This window comes from Mytilus trossulus, chromosome 2 (genome assembly GCF_036588685.1).
Source record: "Mytilus trossulus isolate FHL-02 chromosome 2, PNRI_Mtr1.1.1.hap1, whole genome shotgun sequence".
NCBI classification, from domain to species: Eukaryota; Metazoa; Mollusca; class Bivalvia; order Mytilida; family Mytilidae; genus Mytilus; species Mytilus trossulus.
Genome location: NC_086374.1, coordinates 101416189 through 101435608, shown reverse-complemented (window position 1 = coordinate 101435608; position 19420 = coordinate 101416189). Strand labels below are relative to the sequence as shown.

General features: G+C 33.0%; 2 protein-coding genes across 2 annotated transcripts; both read left to right on the top strand.

Moving 5' to 3' along the window:
- The first annotated feature begins 1437 nt into the window (after positions 1-1437).
- Positions 1438-3195, top strand: LOC134706165 (uncharacterized). Its single transcript, XM_063564873.1, has one exon. The coding sequence runs from the start codon at positions 1438-1440 to the stop codon at positions 3193-3195; it is 1758 nt and encodes a 585-aa protein (XP_063420943.1).
- A 2608-nt stretch (positions 3196-5803) lies between these two features.
- LOC134706164 (tripartite motif-containing protein 29-like) lies at positions 5804-6298 on the top strand. The gene has a single exon (XM_063564872.1). It carries the CDS (start codon positions 5804-5806, stop codon positions 6296-6298), a length of 495 nt encoding a protein of 164 aa, XP_063420942.1.
- The last annotated feature ends 13122 nt before the right edge of the window (positions 6299-19420 follow it).

Below are 19420 nucleotides of genomic sequence, written 5' to 3'. Positions count from 1 at the left end.
AAAACGATTATTATTTTTTGAAATATTTGCTTGTCCTTCGCATCACCCATTCCCTAAATAAATCCACTGGATTATGGTCCCTTGAATTCAAAGAAAATATTTATTTCTTTATCGCCCGCGGTATTTTTCTGTCCGGTTCATGCTGCCAAGTATTATACTTTCATCACAAGCGGATGGAAAGGAGCATGGAGAGACAGCTGCGTTTATTTTCAATAAAAAATTAATCGGATTATAATTCTGGCCCGGTTCTTTTGGACTTTTATTAAATAAAAAAAAACAATTGAAAAATATATCGAGGAATTAATTGTAATCCCATTTTGAGATCCAAAATTCTTAGATCTCTTATTTTGACCTTTTTATATTCGTTTTTGTGCGATTATTTGCCTTTCTTTTATCATACTATTCTTTAAAATTTGTTTCGATCTTAGATCAGGAGGATATAAAAGAGTATCGGTAAATACAACAGCAATCAAAGACTTTAAGTAACACTATCAAAAACACCACCAGATATCTAAATGTATGACAATAAGTATTCAAAGAACGACAACTCGAAAAATACTTTTAACAAGTTTTGTACATGTCCGACTTCGACATTTTTAGAGTTACACAAAGTTTAAACAAAGTATCTGACTACTGGCAGACAATCTATTGTTCAAAAGCTGTCATATTTAGTAAAATTGTTTGTCATCATATGAGGATAATCTTCATCGTCATTTATGGCTAAGAGTAACATTAATTACATTAATAACAATGATGGCTAATAGACTAGGGCTCTAAAGAAACGTCCATTTCGTATTCTGGGAGAGAGGGGACGGGAGTATTTTCTTGCAGACTAAATATTTTTCATTTTTCATTTCCATCTATTACTTAGCATGCCTACTTTTCGCGATATTACCGCACGATTTTGTTTTCTATTTCTGTACATAATTTGTTCCTGAACTTCGTATTGCGGAGTACCAATTTTCATCCTGTTTTGCACAAATTGTGTTTTTTTAATTTTCAGCTCTTACCAGTCCAGGATATTTATTTAAAAAATCTACCTGCTATTCCCCCACACCGAAAATCAAATGTTCCATATACTGTGCTTCTCAGAAAATTAACATCGCATGATGCTCACAAGACTAGATAAGCTCGTTCGCTTCACTCGGGACCATGAGCATTGTGTATTATGATAAGTTACCAATTTAAATGACAAATAAAATGATGCAAATATGTAAAATATGTTTGCATACATGTACATATATTAATATCAGTGTATGTTATTTATTCAATGGTGTATACAAATACTATCGGATTCTTTTATCTACCCCAGATATTACAATTATATCTATTTGTACTTCACAAAATCGAACACAACAGATAGCAGTAAATAAATTATTTCAGTCATGTTTTAAGAGGATGAAAGTCAAACTTGAAATAGCTTGAATTAGCCAAATAATGGCCAGTGCTTTATTAGAAAAGAAGGCCCAGCTTCCAGTTACTTGCCAACTATGTGACGAAGAGACCAAAATAAATTGGAAATGCATTGAATGTGATTCTCTACTATGTGACAGGTGCAAGTCAATTCACTCAAAGGTAAAAACACAACTTGAACATTCTGTCATTAATTTGAAGGACATCGGGCAGCAAGACACTTATCGAAAACCAGAAGCAAGGTTAAAAGTCATTCGATGTGAAACACATGAACAACAGACGTACTGTGTTTATTGCAGGGACTGCGAACAATTAGCATGCCCAGTCTGCTTGTCTCAAAACCATAAGAAACATGACTTAGAAGAAATAAGAACTATTGTGGAAGAAAAAATGAAGGAGATGAAAGATTACGAACAAAAATATATCACTATTATTTTGAAGAAAGATGAATATAATGACTTTATCTTGGACAAAGCGGTTCTAATTCATGAAGAAAGATACGAGGATACAAAGAATAAAGTAAAAGATTATGAACAATTTATGAAAAATGAAGTAACAAAACACATACATGAACTTCTTGTTGACCTCGATGACAGGTTAAAAACAACTAAACTTTCAATTTCACAAGAGAAAACGAAACTTGATGAAAGGAAATCACAGATGAATGAAAAAATTCGAGAAATTCGAGAATGTGAGAAAAAAACAGACATAAAGGCAATTCTAAAAATAGCAGATTCTGCTGAAAAATATTTTCAAAAGCTTACTGAAGAAGAAATCACAATTCCATTGTCGTCCTCGATGTTTGACGAAGGAATATTCCCAGAAAGTGTAAAAACTATGATACTAGGATCAATTCAAGAGGAGTATATCCCTAAACAAGATGTAACGAATGAAATAAAACTCGAGGTCGTGAAAGTTTACAAAACTGATGTCTATGAAATATTTTCTTTGGATCCAAGTAATGATGGTTCTTTTTTTCTTTACTGTAAAAGTGATGTCAGAAACGTTCTAACCGACACCTTAGTGAACATACACCAACTGGACACTAAAAAAGATAGGATTAGAAACAATTTCACGAGGAAGCTGTCTTCTGATGGCCTAGCTATTTTACCTAATGGAACATTGCTCTCTCCCTCAATAAAAGAACACAAAATTTTTGTTCTTTCCAAATTTGGAAGACAGGTAAGAGAGTTTAAAAATATGGCACCAAAGGCACCTGGTGCACTTCACATAACTGCAGATCATCATATTCTAATCGGGACTATTGAAGCAGATGGCGAACATCAACTAGAAAAATGGACGATGGATGGCGAAGTTCTGAAAGTATTTCGCTTTGACAATCTGAAAAGAAAACTGTTCGAATTGATAGTTAAGCTGAACACAGATTCGCATGGTAACATTTTTGTTGTTGATTTTGAGTATGATAGTTCAAGAGGGAGAATAATAAAGTTAAACAACGAAGGACAACGGATGTGGGTTTATGATGGTCATCCAAAAATAAATTCTTATTATAGGACATTTTTGCCAACTGACATTTTAAACATTTGCCTAAACTCGTGGATAACGTATGATAGAAACACGCATACCATCCATGTACTTAGTTCAAACGGAAAACTTCAAAATTACTTTAATGTCAAAGAATTGAACATTGAATCCAGTATACTCAGCATGGCAATATCTAAGGACGGTCACGTGATCTTTGGAGAAGGAGTCACGCAAGAGGAAATGATTTCAAGAAGCAAGAAAGCTAAACTGTATGTTCTCAAACTAAAAGAATGCTAAATTGAAAGACTAAAAACATATTTCTTTTTTTTATGGATTTTGCTTTAAATTTGATTTTATAACATAAACGTTACGAAATATAATATTTATTTGTTCGATTCTATATGCGTACGTCATACAAGCTCAAATTATGCTCCCTTGTAGTGTTCGTGAACCACTTATATCTTCTAGTTTATAACCCAAGAGGCGGAACATACGAAAGGGAGAATCGAACTTAAAATCAAAACTCGTAAAGTCGAAGAAAGATCAACAAATCTTAACACAAATAAATGATGTGCGATGTGTTTGAGCTTTGATTTTGTCATTTGACTTTCCGTTTTGTATTATGCTTGAAGTTCGATATGTTTTGTTATTTGCTTTCTTTTTTTAAACGGAATACTTGTATACCGCACTCATATAGAAGTTTAGGAAGATTCTAAAAGATAATTGGAGACATATTCAATTTTGTATCCTATTATCATAGTCTTTTGTAGTCACCTGTTGTGCTGTATTTCGATTATACCTATCTGCCGTCTAATAATATGCATTCACCCCTTTTTCCTTTCATCTACCCTCCTGCCGCACTTCGATAGAGGTAATAAACCATTTTAGTCTTCACCCGTCTGTCTGTTTGTCTGTATTACTTCACAGTGATCCGATTCACAAATATATCTTACAACGTTGATCGCAAGTCATGAACAATTCAGTATATACTTACGATCAACTTAACAAGTTGTAATCATGAACAATTCGGTATATAATTACGATCACCTTAACAAGTTTGTTAGATTTTTGTGAAACTGATTACTGGCTCCGTTGAGATGTCTGTTGACTTTGTTGAAAAGTACTTCATTGTCTATTCACACAACTGTGTAATCTACGATGTCTGTTGACTTTGTTGAAAAGTACTTCATTGTTTATTCACACTACTGTGTAATCTACGATGTCTGTTGCCTTTGTTGAAAAGTACTTCATTGTCTATTCACACAACTGTGTAATCTACGATGTCTGTTGACTTTGTTGAAAAGTACTTCATTGTCTATTCACACAACTGTGTAATCTACGATGTCTGTTGACTTTGTTGAATTGTACTTCATTGTTTATTCACACTACTGTGTAATCTACGATGTCTGTTGACTTTGTTGAAAAGTACTTCATTGTCTACTCACACAACTGTGTAATCTACGATGTCTGTTGACTTTGTTGAAAAGTACTTCATTGTCTACTCACACAACTGTGTAATCTACGATGTCTGTTGACTTTGTTGAAAAGTACTTCATTGTCTATTCACACAACTGTGTAATCTACGATGTCTGTTGACTTTGTTGAAAAGTACTTCATTGTCTATTCACACAACTGTGTAATCTACGATGTCTGTTGACTTTGTTAAAAAGTACTTCATTGTCTATTCACACAACTGTGTAATCTACGATGTCTGTTGACTTTGTTAAAAAGTACTTCATTGTCTATTCATACTGTATAATCTACGGAGAGGGTGTGTTCACATGCTTTTACATTTAATAGAAAAAATATGAAAATGATCTACATCGTCATTTTTTATATATGTACTGTTACTATTTGGCTAAGAGTAACATTAAGAACTAGGATGGCTAACAAACGTGCACTCTAGTCTCTTAAGGTCTGTCCATTTTTGTATTCTGGGAGAGGGGATGCAGGAGGATTTCCTTGCAGACTGAATATGCATTTCCATCTGTTGCTAAGCATGATTTTTTTCACGATATCATCACCAAAAAAATATTTCCACTGTTGTGCTAAATCATTTCCTGCATTTTGTTTTCCAAAATTTAAATTTTCATTTTGTTTCGGTCAAAGTTTTCATCTCTTAACAGGCCATGATATGTTTTAAAAATCCTCAAATTCAACACCTCAGAGGTCAAATGTTCCAATAAATATATGTAAGACATATATACAGTGCATGCCATGTTTGTGTAATACGGATTCTCAGAAGGTAAACCTACTCAGAATGCTCACAAGACCGAATTAGCCTGTTCGCTTCGCTTGTGACCTTGCGCATTATGAAATTGGATAGCTAACCAGATGACAATAATATGGAAGCCGGTTGGTGTCAGGGTGGAGTTTTATTTTTACTTAAAAATAGCCGGTTGGTGTTAGGTAAAACTCGAACCTGACACCAACCGGCTTCCGTACAAATAAAACGAGATAAATATGTAAAATATGATTGCATACATGTACATATAATATCAGTGTATGTTATCTATCCAATTGTGTATACAAATACTATAAAATTCTTTAGTCTACCTTTAGTATTACAATTGAGTATGTTACAAGAAAAACAAACACAACATATAGCGGTAAATAGTATAATTCAGTCATGTTTAAGAGGATGAAAGGTAAACGTGAAATAGCCTGAATTAGCCAAAAAAATGGCATGTGCTTCTTTAGTTCAGAAGGCCCAGCTTCCAGTTACGTGCTCTGTGATGAGGCGACAAAAATTAATTGGATATGTCTTGATTGCGATTTTCTACTATGTGACAGATGCAAGTAAATTCACTCAAAGGTGAAAACACAAATTGAACATTCTGTCATTAATTTGAAGGTCATTGGAAATCAAGATATTTTCCGAAAACCGAAAGCAGGATCAAAAATCATGGGATGTAAAACACACAAACATCAGACGTACTGTGTATATTGCAGGGACTGTGGACAATTAGCATGCCATGTCTGCTTGTCTCAAAACCATAAGAAACATGACTTAGAAGAAATTAAAAAAATTGTGGAAGAAAAAAAAATGGAGATAAAAGATTATGAACAAAGATATTGGACTATTATTTTGCCGGAAGATGACGATAATGACTTTCGATTGGATAAAGCAGTTATTATACTTCGTAACGAAAAATACGACGAAACAAAGAAACTAATAAAGGACCATGAAAAATTCATGAAAAATGAAGTAGCAAAACACATAAATGAACTTCTTGTTGACCTCGATGACAGGTTAAAAACAAATAAACTGTGTATTTTACAAGAGAAAAAGAAACTTATTGAAAGAAAATCACAGATGAATGAAAAAAATCGAGAAATTCGAGAATGTGAAAAAAAAACCAGACACAAAGGCAATTCTAAAAATAGCAGATTCTGCTAAAAAATATTTTAAAAAATTACTGAAGAAGAAATCTTCATTCCACTGTCGTCCTCAGTATTTGTCAAAGGAACGAGATCAGAAAGTCTGAAAAATACTATAGGATCAATTCAAGAGAATGGTATCCCTAAACAAGATATAACGAAGGAAATAAAACTCGAGGTCGTGAAAATTTACGAAACTGAGGTCTATGAAATATTTTCCTTGGATCCAAGTAATGATGGTTCTTTTTTTCAATACTGTAAAAGTGTTGTCGGAAACGTTCTAACCGATGCCTTAGTGAACATACAACAACTGGACACTGACATGGATAGGGTTAGAAACAATTTCACGAGGAAGCTGGCTTCTGATGGCCTAGCTATTTTACCTAATGGAACATTGCTCTCATCCTCGGTAAAAGAACGCAAAATTGTTGTTCTTTCTAAATCTAGAAAAAATGTTAAGAGAGTTTAAAGAAATGTCACCGAAGGCACCTGGTGCACTTCACATAACTGCAGATCATCATATTCTAGTCGGAACTATCGAAGCAGATGGCGAACATCAACTAGAAAAATGGACGATGAGCGGCGAAGTTCTGAAAGTATTTCGCTTTGATAATCTGAAAAGAAACCTGTTCGAATTGATAGTTAGATTCGCAGGGTAACATTTTTGTTGTTGATTTTTATTATGACAGTTCAAGAGGGAGAATAATAAAGTTAAACAACGAAGGACAACGGAGTTGGGTATATGATGGTCATCCTAAAATAAATTCTTATTATAGGACATTTTTGCCAACTGACATTTTAAACATTTGCCGAAACTCGTGGATAACGTAAGATAGAAACACTCATATCATGCATGTACTTAGTTCAAACGGAAAACTTCAAAATTACTTTAATGTCAAAGAATTGAACATTGAATCCAGTATACTCAGCATGGCAATATCTAAAGACGAGTTGTATATATATATATATGTGCAGGCGATTTGGTGTCACGATATCACAGTAGCATGGGTTCGAATCCCGGCGAATATATACAACTCGTCTAAACATCAACCCAACAATGGTAGATCTGTAAATTTGCTTTCGCAAATTTTTGGTTCTTCCCTCGCCGGGATTCGAACCCATGCTACTGTGATATCGTGACACCAAATCGCCTGCACATATATATATATATATACAACTCGTCTAAACATCAACCCAACAATGTTAGATCTGTAAATTTGCTTTCGCAAATTTTTGGTTCTTCCCTCGCCGGGATTCGAACCCATGCTACTGTGATATCGTGACACCAAATCGCCTGCACTGCAGCCGTCCCGCTAGACCACACGACCACCTGGGCTCTCAAAAAAAAAGAGCTTTCGGTGGCCATATGTTACATATATATATATATGTGTGTGTGTTACTACTGACTATAATTTGAGTTAAATGAAATTGTTGTGCAAGCGAGATTTAATCCACCAATTTCTCCATGAGAAAATGTCAGTTCCCAGTTAGGAATATGACAGTTGTTCACTATTCGTGAATGACCATTCGACTTTCCTTCCGTTTTGATTTGTCCTTGGAGTTTGATATGTTTTGTTATTTTATTTCTTTTTCGATACGGAATAATTATATACCTCACTCATATACAAGTTTGTAGAGGATTCTCGGAAGATAATTGGAGACATATTTTTATCTTGTATCCTGTTTTCACATATTATTATCATTTGCTGAATATGAATATTCTTAACCGATTATATATTTTTTTTTATATATTTAATTTGGATCTGACAGTTCCTTATTTTTATTGGATTTGACCTTGCTCATGCAGCTTAGTTTTCGTTTTAACTGCTTGTTTCATCGACGTATTGATTTTAGTGCCATCCTACACGTATAACAGACTAAGATAGGTAATAGTTTGAGATAACGTTCTACATCAACATCATGAACATAATGGGATTACTCAAATGTAAATATACTTTGCATATTTCTTGAATATTTTATAGTTTTAGATAAATTTTAAAACAACCTAATGAAATTGCACACATGTATATAATGATTATATTTCAAAATTGCTGAATATTCATTAGATCCTTTTCCACAAAGATAAACGGCACCGATTATAAAACAAAATGTAAGAAATTTATGTTTGTTTTTCATTTGCAGTTTTGGGTTACTGAAAAAACAAAGAATAATCTGTCCGCCTATTTTTCAAGGAATTTAAACAACGACATTTGGAAATCAATTCAAGTGAAATCTCTACTAGTCTTTCAAGCCACAGACCAGTAACAGTTTTATCGAATAAAAGAAGCATGTTTAACATGTGTTGTCGATATAGTTTCAGAACATGACATATCTTATATTTTCGTTGTGTATCAATTTTCTGATCTTGTCACGCACTGAGATTTAACTGATATTCCAAATCATCTTTGTGGTATTTGGTGAGAGCACGTGAAAATTGATATATTAAATATGGGATACGAAATAAAAGCGAATCTTTCATCTGATTTCGCTTTCTGATACAACTCTAATCTAAGCCATTAAACTTTAATTTTAAGAAGTAGTGAAATTTAAGTAAAGAAAATAAACAGACTTTTTTTATTCAAAGGGAGATAAGTCAAGTTTACTTGTAGATTTTTAGTTGGATAACACGCTAACAAGTTCATACCGTATCTTGTTTATCTTATACCCAATCGCATTAATCAGACATGTAATACGTGTTATAAAACGATTAGTCGTTTGTCAAATTTATTTCAAGTATCTTAATTAAACTGTAGTATGAAATTATGCAAACTATAATAAAAGCAGATCCGAAACAGCATCCAACTTCGGAAGCTGTTTACTACGGGAAGTTTTCTTACAGTTGTACAAAATAAATAAATGTGAAGCAAGAGGTTTTTTTATTTAGTGAAAACGAAAAAAACGTAAAAGTTTAACTTTTTTTTGTTATAGAATCATTGATTTAAACTTAAATTAAAAGTAAGAATCTATGAAGACGTTTGCAAAACAACATTACAGTCGTAAAGCATTAACAAAAGTGAAGCAATACGTATTTTTGTTTTTGTTTCAAGTTAAAGTGACAAATAATGAAAAAGCCTAGCGTATGTTCTATATTTCTGTTGATCAAACGCGGACTCATGATTTGAAGTTAACGAATGACTTTCTTTGACACACCAGTTGCTGTAATTTTACCTTATTATGTATTTTTGTGTTTTCTTTTAAAGGGCGGCCTCGCCTATATCTGCTCCTGTTGATAATAGTCATTACTAAGATGTTACAGCACAATGTATTGACACATAACGGAAGACCATGGTTCTCATTGCTCTGTCGACTTCCTTTGTATATAACTGGCCACCAAGTTAAAGCAAGGGTCCCTGAAAGGGCCATTAAACACCAACCTTTAACAACACTAACTTATCAAACATTGAAATTTACTAAAAATAAAATTGAAAATGGAAATGGGGAATGTTTCAAAGAGACAACAACCGGACAATAGAGCAGACAACAGCCGAAGGCCATCAATGGGTCTTCAATGCAGCGAGAAACTCCCACACCCAGAGGAGTCCTCCAGGTGGCCCCTAAACAAATATTTTTACTAGTTTAGTGATGATGGACGTAATAACTATAAACGCAAATGTATACTTATATGGAATTATGGGCCGGGAATTATGTAGTTCGGTTGTTGTCTCATGAAAGGTAACAACTCCAAGCTTGTCATTCTACAAAGATAAATTATAAAAGTGCATTCTTGAATTAAATGAAATTGAATGTATACGGGGTATAAGTTCTCAATCTGCGCTACTGTGGGTTTCGTCTATCTTAAACGTCTTTGTACACCTAGACTCCGGTTCTTTGTACACATAGACTCGGGTTCTATGTACACCTAGACTCAGGTTCTTTGTACACCTAGACTCAGGTTCTTTGTACACCTAGACTCAGGTTCTTTGTACACCTAGACTCAGGTTCTTTGTACACCTAGACTCAGGTTCTTTGTACACCTAGACTCAGGTTCTATGTACACCTAGACTCAGGTTCTTTGTACACCTAGACTCAGGTTCTCAGTACACCTATACTCAGGTTCTATGTACACCTAGACTCAGGTTCTTTGTACACCTAGACTCAGGTTCTTTGTACACCTAGACTCAGGTTTTTTGTACACCTAGACTCAGGTTCTTTGTACACCTAGACTCAGGTTTTTTGTACACCTAGACTCAGGTTCTTTGTACACCTAGACTCAGGTCCTTTTGTAATTGATAAGATTCTTGGAAACTTTCACCTGTGCTTGATACTACAAATATAAATTCATTAATGTCAGTAACCCTAGGCAGTTGTATGACAGTATCGCTGAGGCAGGACTTTTAATTTGTCGGTATTTGTTACATGTATTTGGCCATCCAAACTTTTGATCTCGGATTGTCTGAAGAATTTGTTTCCATTAACACGTGTCTAGCATACTGAAATTGATTTCAGACATCTATTTCCAAGGTTATTGGTAGTATTTGCCTTGGGCGTACTAAACAATACATCGAAAATGGTAAAATACTTAACAGCTACAAAAACTTTGCAATATTGAAACAAATTGCAAAGAAAACATAGCCCTCATAACGCTAAATGTTTGGAATTTATCAATTTTCATGTATAACATTCGAACATATGTAAATTATATGAACTTGTCTGAAGATAATATCTTGACATAAATCAGGGAAGGAAAACGGCAAAAAATATGTTTAGATTACAGAAAAAATGCCAAAGACATAAGCAGAAATACGATATTGAAACTTACTGAAAATAAACAATATATTTTTGTGAGAGATGATCCTTATACAACTCTTCAGCCCTGTCAATCAACGACAAACGTCTGGAAATTTACATCACTTTAGCAGAGGAAATATACAATATATGATTGTATCATTCTTGCCGAGAAGGTTGTTATTTTCACAAGTAAACAGAACCTGAATAACATCTTTTGAAGTGATCTTGGTTAATCCTTTTAACAAACTTTGTTGCAGAAAGGAAATCAAAACGTTTGTGAAGCACTTTGAAGATTGATGTTTGACCATTCTGTAGCAAATGTGCAGGCAAAAAATAGAGTTTCCAGTCCAAAATTATAAGATCTTAAACGTGTTATCTGGTAAAACATTTAATAATGGTATAAAAGCAGTATTGAAAGATCCGTGTCCTCCTTCTGAAGAACTTTGGTCATATTGTGCAGTGCACTCTAAAGAAACCAGACTCTGCCTCATCCGATTCTCAAAGATCAATTACATTACAGTGATTTAATTACATTACAATGATTCAACTACATTACATTGATTCAATTTCATTACAATGATCCAATTTCATAAAAATGATTCAATTTCATTACAATGATTCAATTTCATTACAATGATTCAATTTCATTACAGTGGTTCAATTACATTACAGTGATCATTACAGTGATTCAATTACATTTCTGCGTTGTTTAAAGTAGATCGAGTGAGTTCTTTTGAGTATATTTCTGGGCATATTGCAAAAATGCTTTTTATGGTTTAAAATATGTTACCAAGTCAAATTGATATAACAGAAACTTTAAAGTTTCAAATTTAAAGATTTATATTTAGACTATAACAAAATAAAGTGTCGTTAAGAGTATCTAACATTTTCAGAAAAATATCATTTTGAAATCTACTATTGAATATTGTTTAGCTATTTGCTAATGGTATGTAACATACAGCCTCTTTTGCATTTGTACCTATTGACTACTATAAATAAACAGTACTGTTGAAGATAGACGAAAGATACTAGAGGAACGTTCAAACTCAAAAGTCGAAAATAAACTGACAACGCCATGACTTAAAAAAGAGGAAGACTAAAAGACAATCAATAGTTCACAACGAACAACAAAGAACACTAGACTGATCAGCACGTGATCTCAGCATCTCCGAAAATGACTCGTGACCGAAATGACAAAGCATTGATGGTTCAGTAGTACAAACTATATATAATGCTATGGTATTATTTTAGTACCATTATTGAACAGTACCAGAATTGTACCTCCCTTGCACTTAACAGACTAAGAGCAAAGGAACGGGCTTTTACTTCTGTATTTAAATCAACGTTGTGTTTTGGGGGTATCCAACAAGGAGCAAAAACCAAACACCTCGCTACAAGTTCAAGAGCCCCTAGCACCAGTTTGCAGATTTTTTTCTCAAGATATCTAGTTTTATATTTATATTGACCGAGATTTATATAATTTTACTTCAAAATGATAGTACATGTACACCACGAAATAATTACTCGACAGTCTAATGCTGATTTGAGTTCTCATAGTAACAGATGTGGTGTTCAATATTTTTGATAATCTCGATTTGATGCTAGTATTTTTCTTATATTATCTAATTAAAATGTATACGCTAAACGGTAAGTGATTGTTACGTTCTAGCAAACGTATCATAATTGCATCGGAGACCTTGAAAATAATTAATAAAAAATGTCCTTTGTTCATTCAAGATCTGGTTTTGTTATAAAAAAATAGCCCAGTTCATATAATTTCAGATATGTGAACACTGATGAGGTATCTAGACCTAGAACCTAAACTTATGGTTAAAGTAAATTTTAGATCTATGGTAATCTCTTCCCAATAAAGCCAGAACTTTTATTGGCTTATTTAGAGATTATAAATTATCAATTCCTAAAGTTGGGGGCAACCATGTGATTGTGTAGTTAATGCTGTCTCCCAGTTAAAATTTCTTCCCCTGTTCTGGTCTGTTTCATTGCTTTTTGCATTACTATTATACAAACCTGCTTTTTTTTTAAATTCCTGTGCTTCTTTCCTTATTTAAGTTATTTATGATGTTTACCTTGTCAGTATTTTTGTCTTATTTCCGTGTTTGCTTATACCTCGAACATAGAGATGCATAGGCATTGGTTGACCTTAAGGGGTCATACATCAAATATGATATTTATATGCTTGCAAATCTTTTATTATTTGTATTTTACATTTGCATGAAGCTGTAAATTTTTTATATGAAAGTCGGTTAAAGAGAACAAACGTTAAAAGTCGTTTAGAAATCAATCTTAAACGTTTGCAACATCAAAAGTAAAGAAAGCATTCATTTAGTCGTCATGAGGATGTTTCGATATTACAACATTTATTAATTGAACATTTAAGTTAGAACTCCTAGAATATATGTGTACTTGTATGACCAATGGTACAGGTTCTACTTGTCGTAGCCACTTTCGTATCTTTTTATCATTTATTACCAATATTCCGGAATTTCAGCGATTGTTCAGGTAGCAATACACAGAGTCAAACTTAAAATTGACACTCATCATTTTTAAACACCCTCTTTCCGTTCCTTTCTAACAAATAAGGCTTAATATTTGTGTTATGTATCCACATATATCCATGAACATTTTATTCTTCAACTATCTAAAAATCATATTTAAAAATTCACCATGGCCATATAATGCGAAACTAAACTTCTAACTGTGTATTACTACCTTTACACGGCAGGTACATCTTAAAGAGTAGTGACTGATTACCCTTCCGGAGCAACCAAGTCAACAGCTAGCTTCCTTTAAAGGGTTATATGTTGCGTCTGCTTTAGTCTTCGAAATATAAATTATCCTTTTTTGTTCTTCTATGTTTGTGTTGTTTTTTATGGTAGTTTAGCCAGTCTATGCTTTGTTCTGGGAACAGCTAGTGTTTTATTCCAAGGATTTGTAAATAAGATACTATACAAATCCTTGTTTATTCTAAAACTATCAAAAGTCTGCATGGTAGCGTTTTATGGATATATGCGGAACTGAAATTGTGTCGCTGGTTCTAGGAATATGTGAACAGTAAATAAAACAATTTAGGAATATTTGAAATGTATTATTGTTAGAGGCATTTACATGCTCTACACATATATACAATAAGACGTATCAATGTATATAAACAGAAGTAACACGACGTGTGTCATCACTGGAGCAGGAACTGTTGATCCTTCTGGAGCACCGTAGCTCGTATTCATGTTTTGATGAAGTTCGTTATGGTCAATTCCTATTGTTTTTAAATGTTCTGTTGAATGTAGTGTCATTAAAAAATTAAAAAATATACGCACTAACCAAAACTTGTCTTTTCATAGTTTTATTACATAAACATTTTATATACATAATTATAATCCTCGTATTTCTTAATTGGTTTTGAAAGAAAAACGGTGCCAATGTTGAATGATTGAAAAATATAGAGAGAATCATTTCCCGCCAATGGCTTGTATCTCGAAAACAACCACGCTGACATTTCATTTTTCTTGCGTTTTTTATTAATATACTCTCAATTTATAATAACAATATTTTAAAACAGAGTAGCGAACATCATTGAGCCATGATGTCGTCTCTGTTATTCGAATTATGGGTTGCGGTTGTTCCTTGCATTGTATCTTCTTAACTCGCTGCGTGTTGCTCTGTCACGAACACTTAGATAATCGCGGAAAATTTCAGTGATCAAGTTTAGGTATCTTCTCCCTTTTGCTGTTAACCTATAACCACAAAAATGAGGCAAATACATACATGAACCACTTTACTATAAAATGACATTATCCATACACGACTACAAAGTGTTTACCACAAAAATGTGGAGTCTATTCTACGCAGAACTCAATTGTTAACTGCCTTTCGGAAAAGGGGAGTAAAAATGCCATGCATTACTACACATTTATAAACCACTTGTACCCCAAAATTGTGAAACAAACTCTATTCTCGACCACATGCTTTACCACTTAACCTTAAAAGTCGGACCTTATCCATGCATAGCTGCACATTTGTTAACCAACTAACCATAAAAGGCTTTTGACACACTCAAGACAGTGCTTCGCAATTTCTAAGAACTATGACACATTTGTTAACCTTTTAAAAGATACAGTAAGACTGTGATACGTCAACTACTTGCACTGTTCGTGCAATTCTCGTGTTATTCGATCAGTTCTTTTGAACTATTGTGTAACACAAATGTATTTATGAAATGAATGAATTTAATGCCATTATCTTAAAGTGTTATTACGACAAAAAAAAATTAAATATAAGTACACGTAATTCTAGTTTGTCTTAAACTGTGCTGTTACATAATTGCTTAATCGTTGGATTCTTAAAACAATGTGCTTATAAATGTAATTCTCCTTCCATTTTGACAACCAATGTATCACGTATACGTGTACTTGTATCAAACAACTCTGTCATGGTGTCAAATGATCCGAAGAAATTTACAAATCTTTTATCTTTCATGGTTATACATGTATATATATATTTGATCTGAATTTATAAATTTGAAATATATCGATGAATGACATTGAAGGTTATCAGCTTTATTTACTGCATTTTATGTGCACGTACAACTGGTTTCAAATATACCACAAGAATTTGTACAAAGTCAAGGTATCAGGACCATGTGTTGTTTAATGTTTGTCGTTTTTCATTGTTTGTTTTGTTTCAAATAAGTCAAATGTTTCATTGTAACAAATAAACTAAAAGATAAATTTACAAATCTATTCACTCCTTATGGTTATACATGCATGTATTTTTTCTTCTGAATTATGTATTTGAAATTTATCGATAAATAATATCGAAGGTTATCGCCCTAACCTACTTCCGGTTTATGGACGCCACCACAAGAAAATGTTCAAAGTCAAATTATCAGGACCACGTGTTGTTTGTCTTTTTTTTCAGCGTTTGTATTGTTATAGAGTTGTCGGGTGTTTGCTGTTTTACTGTCCAGTATGTTGGTGATTCCTGTTATTCCTCTTATGTAAATTTTTTGTCGGTCTATTTAGGACGGTAAAAACAAGAGTTCAACAATACATTAAACAAGTATGGTCTTCTTATTGAAACACTACAGTTCTGGATGTATATCGGGCAAAGATTGCCGACAATGTTTCATAAACCGAAAATGACTTGACTTGTCAAAAATGAGGGAAGCAAAAAGAAATCTGACAACTACCAGACGTATGCAATGTCAGAAGTATTTTCTAAAGCGGGAATTAATCGAGTGACAATGAATTTTCGATTAATGCAGACGACTTCCGGTTATCACCTGAAATCAGATTAATAATAGTAATACTATTGCCAGGTGAATTCGCCAGGATGTCAAATGAAACCTTACAATTGTTAAGGTCATGTGATTGATATTAAGCTTAGATAATATGCATATCTGACCATTTAATACTTTAAGTCATGATAACTTTTAAAGCTTTTTAAACTTACTTAGCGTGTTTTGGTTGCTGGCGACTATACTGTTTTTCTCTCAATTTTGTTTTTATTTTAAATAAGACCATTGTTTTCTCTTTTCCATTGTTGTCCACTGTTTTAATCTATGGGTAGCGTTATTGTGATAGAAATCATAATTTCACACAAAACCTAAGAGCAATACAAAAAACACGCAAGTCAAAGAAACACAAAAACTATGACAAAAAGAAAAAGAACAGAGAAACAACAATTTAGCAACACAAATGCACTCATACCGGCGATGAAATCGGGTGCTAAGGAAGGGTAAGCAATTCCTTCTCAACTGATCAGCGACTGCAACATGGAATCGGAATCCGTTTGTGTATATACATGTATCTTTAAATTGCACAATGATACGCACCATAGCAGTTTTTTTGCCTGAAATGAAGAAACTTTGAACTTCATTATGTACTATAAAAAGAAAAATGAAAAACACTAACACTTTTGACATCAAAATGTACAAAAACGTAGTTAGCAGTAAAGATTTTTTATCGAAACACAGAACATATATTCTGACTATGAGTCCTGTGTCCAGTATCTAAGAAAATATGTATAGAATTGAAAATGGAAATTGAGAGTGTGTCATAGAGACAACAACCCGACGATAGAGCAGACAACAGCCGAAGGCCACCATTTGGTCTTCGATGTAACGAGATTGATTTAGAATTGCAAAGATCAATTCAAACTGCTCCAACCAGATATGATGGTAAATGAATATTTAAGAAATCACTATATTTTTTTCACCACGGTTCTGCTGTTGCTGTCTCTGTTTCACATTGTACAATTTAATTTCTGGAATTAAAAGGTGGTGCTATGTGATAGTTGTCTAAAATCTTGAATTTTAGTCATTCACAGTAAAACTATAATGTATTATCTGTTTTAGTTTCTCTAACTGCATTGGATTGTGGTTCGTCGTAAATTACATGTTTAACCCCGCCACATTATGTATGTTTGTGTCTGTAAAACCAACATACAGTGACCTTTTTATAGTGATAGCTGTTAATTTCTGTGTCGTCTGATCTTTTGTGGAGAGTCGTCTCATTTGCAATTATACCACATCTTCTTTTTAAAATATAAGTGTTAAAATACCAAACTAATTCCAAAATTTAGAATGAAAATGGGGAATATGTCAAAAAACAACAACCCGACCAAAGAAAAGACAACAGCCGAAACCACCAATGGATTTTCAACGCAGCGAGAAAATCCCGCACTGTCTTTTTTGTAAGTCTCTCTAAAACAGGAACATTCTTGGCGTGGTCAAAGGTTTGGAGATTCGGAAATAAATCATGTCATCACGCACTTGTATCTTTTGTTATATGTCTAAAATATGACAACAAAGTTAAATTTACATTTAATTATTATTAATTTATTCCAAAACAAAAAATAAAAGTCAAAATTACAACTTTCATAATTTTTCACATGCACAAATAACATGTATAGCATTAATAAATCTCACACATTCTTACCGATAAATTACATAAAATTTACCACTAAATAGATAACAAAGGGTTCAACCACAAAATTTACAAGTTCATCTATAATTTAAAATATACAAAGAAATTAATATCTTCTTCATATCACGTTACTGGTATAGGTTATTATAACTACAGAAAATGAAATATTGCCATCATGTGCTGTCTTGGTCATCTAAATATATATATACGTACTGCTAGTACGACAGGTTTACATAACATACATAATAAGCTGGGAAGAAAAATTAATGAGATATTTTCCTTCGTAAATAATAATTTTTGTCAACTGGGATTCATGGAGTCCGTAATACAGTTTTCTTGTTTTGAGATAAAAACATAGAGACTATTTATACAGTGACTTTATAATTGGCCAGGACCACACTGTTTTGAATATGATTCTATATCATGAACGGATTATGTATTTTGAGGTTAAGCCCTGCTATATCGGGAAAACAAACTTTGGAAAAACGAATTAAAAGCACAGAATCATTTGTCTGTGGGCTAAAGACAAAATCAGGATTTTAAATAAAGAAATTGTTGTAAATACTAAATACAGTAACTGGAGAAGGGCTTGACGATGGAATTATTATAAGCCTAAAATATCACCAGATAAAACGAACATACAAAAATCGATTGGCTTAAGAAAAATTGCATTGACATAGTAAACAAGATTTATATTTTGTCTCGTCATTTATCTTTATAATCACAGCATGTAATTTTGGAATTAAACAAATTCTGTAATGCATCTGTGCGCAAGTGCACCGGAAGACATGGCCATCATTCATAGCCACTGTCAGACCAGAGCCTTTACTTGTATTGTGACACAACTATCTTCCCCGTGTCATATTAACATGGCTAATGACATAGTATCGGTTCAAACTAATCCACCGTCACGCCCTTTTCCAATTTTCTAAAGAAATATCTGTCAGAAATTAAAATTTAACCTACGGTTTAACTAATAGGTTTTGACTGTCACATGCAAGCGTTGTAGCAGGAACAAAAAGGTCTATTCTGTTCGAAAGTTCTTGGTTAAAGTGATACATCAAATTCTTTTGAAATGTGATATTTAGAGATGGGATCAAATAAAGTTAGCGAGACTGGTACTAAAAGAGGAACGAAGGTTTGAATAATGAAAAGGAAAAATTAGAGAAACTCTACCCATGTAAATAATATACACATATTAACTAGGTGGTCACTCGACTTACCCAATTAAAATTAAAATTAAAATGATGTAAACAAGTTCGATAAGTGAAGAGTTTGATAAAAATAAATTAAAATTTGAAAATTGCAACTATTCGAAATTATTTTCCAAATGTCAGATTCTTATTATTGGCTTCGTGATCATCAAATTATTATTTTGAAATTAAAAACATGACGTTTAATGAATAATTATATTTCTTTTTGATGTCTATTTAACTTTTCTTTAAATATTAATGCAAAAGTCATAGCAG